Source organism: Nicotiana attenuata, unplaced genomic scaffold, assembly GCF_001879085.1.
Source record: "Nicotiana attenuata strain UT unplaced genomic scaffold, NIATTr2, whole genome shotgun sequence".
Taxonomy (NCBI): domain Eukaryota; kingdom Viridiplantae; phylum Streptophyta; class Magnoliopsida; order Solanales; family Solanaceae; genus Nicotiana; species Nicotiana attenuata.
Genome location: NW_017676063.1, coordinates 44,036 through 51,758, shown reverse-complemented (window position 1 = coordinate 51,758; position 7,723 = coordinate 44,036). Strand labels below are relative to the sequence as shown.

The 7,723-nt window shown below is 36.9% G+C and overlaps 1 protein-coding gene across 1 annotated transcript; it reads left to right on the top strand.

The window, feature by feature from the left end:
- Window positions 1–2,991: 2,991 nt before the first annotated feature.
- LOC109220714 (protein SUPPRESSOR OF MAX2 1-like) lies at window positions 2,992–7,118 on the top strand. Its single transcript, XM_019385174.1, has 3 exons — window positions 2,992–4,430; window positions 4,788–5,088; window positions 5,178–7,118. The coding sequence occupies exons 1-3, from the start codon at window positions 3,160–3,162 to the stop codon at window positions 6,783–6,785; spliced, it is 3,180 nt and encodes a 1,059-aa protein (XP_019240719.1). The 5' UTR covers window positions 2,992–3,159; the 3' UTR covers window positions 6,786–7,118.
- The last annotated feature ends 605 nt before the right edge of the window (window positions 7,119–7,723 follow it).

Here is a 7,723-nt window from a genome sequence, read left to right as displayed (position 1 = left end):
AATTCTTTTAGTTAAGAATTTATCGGAAACAACTTCTCTATTTTTATAAGGTAGGAGTAAGCAGAGGCGGATCTAATATTTAAATCTTATGCATTCAACTTTCAAGGTTTTTAGCATTAAACCAATTATAATTTTAAAGTTATGGTGTCATATTTACTATTTTCCCAATTTTAATGAATTTTTATATATAAATTTTTACTTTGTGTCGAAAGTTCTGGGTTCAGTTGAATCCGTCGCTTGAACACTATGTTCTACCATGGGAGTAAGGTCTGCGTACACACTATTCTCCAGAAACCTCACTTGTGGGTAGGGCCGTGTATAATTTGGTAAATATCGAATTACCGTACCGAAATAAAAAAATTTGGTATTTGGTATACGGTATTTTGATATTTGGTTTAAGTTTTAAAAAAAAAAATGGTATTAGGTATGGTATTGGTATTTTAAAATAAAATACCAAAATACCGATACCGTACCGAAATATATATTATATTCCACAAAATATATATTATCAATTATAACATAAATATAAAAAATCTAAATTTTACTTTCCTTTATTCTCTAAGTTCATCAATTAACTCTAAACAAGTAACAAGATATTTCTAATGATCAAATATTCTTTTACGTACAGTTTTCTCTATTTGGGTCGATATTTGTTAGTTTTGGACAAATTTTTTGTCAACAAACATTTTCAGTTTTGTATTTTTGAGTACTTTAATTAAGAATGTTAGAGTCTATGACTCTATGCACTAGTTAGTACTTAGTATTCAAATAGAATAAACCGAAGTTACCGAACCGAATAAAACCGAAACCGAAAGGAGAAAAACCGAACCATACCGAATTTAATTAGGTACGGTATTGGTGTAGGATTTTAAGAAACCGAATACCGAAAAAACGAACCGAAATGTCTAAATACCGTACCGTATCGACCGACGAACACTCCTACTTGTGGGATTACGAATCAATTGAAGCTTATTTAGGATTGATCTTTCTCATCCGACAGTCATATCGTTGTTGAGGAAGCATTTGATTTCTAACTACGAGGGTTTAATACCAAGCCCGATAACATAAGTTCGACTAATAATTGAAAAACATAACAACAATGTCTCCTAGCAAATTTTTCCGCTATACCTCCCCAAAAAAATGAGTGTGTTGTTGTTGTTCTTGTGTTCAAACCCTAGTTGATGCAAAATACTAGGTAATTCATTAAGGTCCAATTTTTAGTAAATAAAGTTATATGATATCTATATTGGTGAAAAATAATAAATAATATCTTATAAAATTAGTTGAGACACACGTAAACTAGTCCGATCACAACTATAGAATAACAATAAAGCAACATGAAAAGGTGAAACCATTTTGATTAAAGAATTCAGAAAATGTTGTAGTAATAAGAAAAAGATGACACAAAAAGTAGGGCAGGTTTGGTTTTTTCCTCTGTCCACAGAGCATTTTCCAGAAATCTTTGCAACTGAAAGTACTTTCACTTATCTCCCTTTCTTCCATAAATTCTCTCCCCCCTACCCCCTTCAACCCCTACCCCTTAACCCCCCCCACCTAAAACTCAAAAAAGGAACATACAATAAAAACAAACAATACCATGTCCTCCTTTATCTGCCTCGTTAACTTTTTTATGCTTTCCTACCATCAACAATTATTTATCATACATAAATTTTAAAATTTAACAATATGATAATTTATCATAAATTATTTAGTTTTACGTTGATCATCAATTTAACTAAAACTTTCCTCCTTTTTCAAATTGATAATGGTTGCGTGAGTGAGCTCCTCATTATTATTTTATTTGTGATTAAAGCATAATTATTGTAGTTTGAAGATTAAAATTTGATGTAATAACTTTCTAATATATATATATATATATATATATATATATTGTTACTTTATTTAATATTTTATTTTGTTTCTATTAATATAAACACATATATCAATTATTAAATGATATTGATGTCGTCCACATATTATTTCATATGATGATATTCGAATTTAAGAAAAAGAGAAGGACTTCTCACACTTAACTAAAGTATTCTAACCACCCAGCTTTGCGGTAAGATTCTTATATATTTAGTAGATGTATCGGGTTCGAGTCTTATTACGAAAAGAATTTTGATAAGAAGTGTTTTACCCTTTAAATGAACGCAAATTCGAATCCATCAGGGTTGCAATACGAATAACCAATGAAAAACCTAGAACTAATTTAAAATTTAATAGTTTGCAAACATAGGAGTATATTATTTTCATGGAACAACAAGAAAATAAAGCAATATAATATAAAGGGCAGTCCGTGCACTAAGTTCTCGCTATGCGCCGGGTCCCGAAAAGGGTCGGACCACAAGTGTATAATGTACGACACAGCCTTCTGCAAAGGCAACCCGTGCACTAAGCTCTCACTATGCGCGGGTTTAGAAAAGGTTCGGACCACATAGGTATATTGTATGCAGCCTTACACTGTATTTTTTGTAAAAGGGTGTTCTTATAGCTCGAACTTCTGACCTCCTAATCACATGGCAACAATTTTACCAATTACACCACATCTCTCCTTGAAAACCATAGAAAATGAAACAATAACAATACTATTACCCTATGTTTCTGCAAGAAATTATTTTTACTTGAGTATTGACTTGAGGTCATTGTAGTAACTCATAAATTTCAAATCCGGGATCCGCCTCTGATCACAAGCTTATATAAAGCAATATACAGTGACAGAGGCAGGATTTCCGTTAAGGTGGTTAAAAAAAAAGTTAAAATGGTTGTAGCTTACGGCTCAAATTCATAACTTGCTGGTCATATGACAGCAATTTTACCGATTACGCCATCTTTTTCAAAACCATATAAAATAAATCAATAACAATACTATTATTTTAATATTTTAGATTATGTCATTGCAAGAGTAAGTAAAAAGGGGATATTTTTGGAGGAAAGAAGAAAGTGAGGTGAGTATTTAATGAAAAAAAAAGAAAACGGTGTGCATGTGTTGTTCATTTCCTTTTATCATCTTCATCATCATCTTTCCTAGAGAGAGAAAAAAAAAACTCAAACATAGAGAGAGAAAACTCAATAAAACTCTCTCAAATTTCATCTTCTTCTCAAATTTCATTTCTATAGAGTTGTGTACAATATTCTTATTTAATTTTGTTCAAAATTATGAGGGCAGGTTTGAGTACGATTCAACAAACGTTAACGGCAGAGGCAGCAGCCGTACTAAACCACTCAATATCCGAAGCCGGTCGCCGTAACCATGGCCAAACGACGCCGTTACACGTGGCAGCAACCTTACTATCTTCACCCACCGGATTTCTCCGGCAAGCATGTATCCGTTCACACCCTAATTCATCTCACCCGCTCCAGTGCCGAGCGTTGGAGCTTTGCTTCAGCGTCGCGCTGGAGCGGTTACCTACGGCACAGAATATGCCATCGGGGACTGAGCCCCCGATTTCTAATGCGCTTATGGCCGCTTTAAAGCGGGCACAAGCGCATCAACGTAGAGGTTGTCCTGAACAACAACAACAGCCGCTTTTAGCTGTGAAAGTTGAATTAGAACAATTGATTATATCTATTCTCGATGATCCTAGTGTGAGTCGTGTTATGCGTGAGGCTAGTTTTTCTAGCCCAGCTGTTAAGGCAACAATTGAACAATCGTTGACACAGACTGTGTCGACTCCGTTGAATCATAATTGTCTTACTGCTTCTCCCGGTTTTCTTGGTGGTGCTCGCAATAATAATAGTAATGATGTTACTTTGGCTACTTTTAATACTTCTCTTGGTAGTTCTCGCAATATGTACTTGAATCCCAAGTTGCAGTTGCAGCATCAGGGTGGGGGTTTGGGTGGAGGGGGTGGGTTAGGGGTAGGGAGTGGATTAGGGGTAGGGGGATTGGGGAATTTACAAAGGAGTGAAGAAGTGAAAAGGGTGTTGGAAATTTTGTTGAGAAGTAAGAAAAGAAACCCGGTTTTAGTCGGGGAAGGCGAGCCGGAAAGTGTGGTGAAGGAGGTTTTAAGGAAGATTGAGAAAAGGGAATTAGGAGAAGGGGTTTTGAAGAATTTACAAATTGTTCAAATGGAGAAGGAATTAGATAAAAACGAGATTGTGAACAAGATTAAGGAATTGGTAGGGATAATTGAGGGGAAAATTAGTAGTGGAGGAGTGATTCTTGATTTGGGCGATTTGAAATGGCTGGTTGAGCAACAGCAGCAACAACCAGCTATGGTTTCTGAGATTGGAAAAGCAGCAGTGACTGAAATGGGAAAGTTATTAGCGCGATTTCGAGAGGGTAATAATAGATTATGGTTGATTGGTACAGCAACTTGTGAGACTTATTTGAGGTGTCAGGTTTATCATTCTACTATGGAAAATGATTGGGATCTTCAAGCTGTTCCTATTGCTTCAAGATCTCCTCATCCCGGAATATTTCCAAGGTATTTGGTTTGCAGTAATTCTATTTTTGAGTCACTGAATTTGACAATTTGGGATAAATTGAATCTTTGAATGTTGAATATTGATCTTTGGGAACATTTTTGAGTCACTGAATTTGACAATTTGGGATAAAAATTGAATCTTAGAATATTGAATATCAATCTTTGGGAATATTTCTTGAGTCATTGAATTGACATTTTGGGATAAAAATTGTATCTTTGAATCTTTTGTGTGTGTAATCCAGTAATAGATGCTCTTTCTGGAATTATTCTTTGGATGTTTAGATATGTGTATATGTTCACTTTCCGATTTTGTTTTTAGAGCGATCTTTTGATTTGGTTACTGGTTTGAACCTTTAGGCTTGGAAATGAAAGAATTCTTGGAAATTCCTTGGATCCTATGAATCCACTGAAGAGCTTTACCTCCGCCCCAGTGCCTGCGTTGCTGAGGTGTTTACCGGAGAATTCAAATCCGAGATTGAGGACGTCGTGTTGTCCCCAGTGCAAGGAGAAGTTTGAACACGAGTTGACGAAACTTGTATCCGAGTTTGAGAATTCATCTGCTGAAGAAGCTAAATCAGAATCTCCTCGACCGCAGTTGCCTCAATGGTTGCAAAATGCCAAGCTAAAGAATGATACTAAAGTAACTGCTCTGTCACAGGTATGTGTTACTTGATTAATGAAAACCTAAGGATGACTTAAATTGCGTGCGAGCGGATGAATCAATTCTGTATTTTGATGTCGTTGCAGAGTAAGGATCAAGGACTTTTGCAGCAGAAGACTCAAGAACTGCAAAAGAAGTGGAACGATACATGCTTGCAGCTTCATCCTAATTTCCAGCACAATGTTGGTCATGAAAGAACAGTAGTATCACCTGTTCTCTCTATGCCTGGGTCGTATAACCCGAACCTGCTTTTGCGTCAACCTTTACAGCCTAAGCTACAACCGAGCAGAACCCTGGGAGTGAGCCTGCAACTGAACACCACCCAAATGGCTAGCCAACCACCGGAAAAGGCAGCGGCTAGTCCTCCACGCAGTCCTGTTAGGACCGACTTGGTTCTAGGTCAAAAACCGAGCGGAACTACCGGTGAGAAAACTTTGGAAGATCAAGCGAAGGACTTCCTCAGCTGCATATCTTCTGTGCCTCAAAACAAGTTACTTGACAAATTTGCTAGTGCGTTAGATGCTGATACATTTAAAAGGCTTCTCAAGGGTCTAATGGAAAAAGCGTGGTGGCAGCGAGATGCATCCTCTTCTGTAGCTTCCGCTGTGTCAAGGTGCAGATTGGGGAACGGGAGACAGCGCGGTGGTGCACCAAAGGGTGACATATGGCTGTTATTCACTGGTCCCGACAGATTTGCCAAGAGAAAGATGGCATCAGTTCTTGCTGAGCAAACGTGCGGAAACAGTCCTATAATGATATGCCTTGGTTCACGACGAGATGATGAAGAGTCCGACGTAGGTTTCCGTGGCAAAACAGCTATAGACCGTATCGCAGAGGCTGTCAGGAGGAATCCACTTTCAGTTATTATGCTCGAGGATATAGATGAAGCAAATGTGCTAGTTCGCGGGAACATAAAACGAGCCATGGAGAGAGGTAGGCTTACTGATTCACATGGCCGTGAGATAAGTCTCGGCAATGTTATATTCATCCTTACCGGAAATTGGTCTGCAATGAGCCCCGAGAGTTACAGGAATGAGTATTTGATGGAAGAAAAGAAGCTCATCTCACTAGCTAGTTCCAATTGGCAGTTAAAGTTAACAGCGGGTGAAAAGAGTGCTAAGCGAAGAGCGAGTTGGTTGCATGATGAAGACAGGCTTACAAGACCTAGAAAAGAATTGAATCTAGGACTTTCGTTTGATCTTAATGAAGCAGCAGATTTTGAGGATTATAGAACTGATGGATCGCACAACTCGAGTGATCTAACTGTTGAGCACGAAGAAGAACCCGGCCTTGAAAACAGGCGATTCTCAGTTACATCAGTTCCTCACGAACTCGTCAGTTCAGTGGACGATACCATACAATTCAAGCCGATTGAATTTCCCTTTGCTCGACGTGAGATCAAGAAAACAATAACCACGAAATTCTCAATGGTCGTCGATGACAAGGTCTCAATTGAAGTGGAAGACAATCTAGTAGACCGGATACTAGGTGGATTATTCCGTGGTCGGACAAGCCTAGAACAATGGGTTGAGAAAGTTTTAGGGCCAAGTTTCGACGAAATCCAGCCCCGGCTATCCTCGTCCGACGAGAACATTATCGTTCGACTTCAGCTTGAACTGCATACAGACTCCAATGTCCATAGCAATGGAGAATGTCTACCTAGTAAAGTCACAATAGTGGAAGATGGGCAGTAGTGAAATGGTATTTTCCTCAATTCCTCTTGGGTATATTTGTAAATAGGAAAGACTTTGTGGCTGTGGAACAAACAAAACAGGATAGAGAGAGGGGGTAAAAAAGCAAAAGATTTACCACAAAAGAGTGAGATGTTGATAAATTAGGGAAAATCTTGAAAGGTCTCGAGCCCTTTTTTTTCTTTCAATATTTTTGTTTTTAATAGTTTTGATGTTATAGTAAATCTTGTACTAGATATTTATTATTATGAGACATGATTAATAAGATGGAGGAATTCCTCCTTTGGAAATTCTCCATTTTCCTCTGTATACATCTCTACATTGTTTGCCATTCGATTGGATGGGTCAAAAGACTTGTTAATTCTAAGTCAATCCATTTATGTAGGGATTACGACAACTTTGCTCCATATTTTTATATCCTCCCTTTTTATCAACTTCAATCTTTCTCACACGTTTGGCTATAAAGAGAGAATATCCCAAAGTTTATGCAACATACTTTTTTATTTTAGTCCGTTTAAAAAAGAATGAGAGAGATTTTAGTCCGTTTAAAAAAAAAATGAGAGAGGGCGTTTGGTTAAGCTTATAAGCTGGTCAGACTGACTTATAAGCACCTTTTGACTTATCTTCGCGTTTGGTAAACATCCAAAGCGCTTATAAGCTAAAATCATAAGTCATTAAGTTGGTCACCCCCAACTTGTGGCTTTTTAGCTTATAAGCACTTTTAGTTTGACTAACGCTTTTACTAGTTTATCTTTAATAATATTTTTCAATTCACAAAATATTTTCCCAAAATAAATTTTCTAACTTTCTTTTTTTTCCATATTCGTTGTTCATCTTTTTCTTTACGAAGAAACTTCTTAATTTATAATCTTCTGTAAGTTTTTAAGGAGATTTTAGTCATTTTAATAAAAGAATTACTTATCAGCACTTTTCTATCAAAT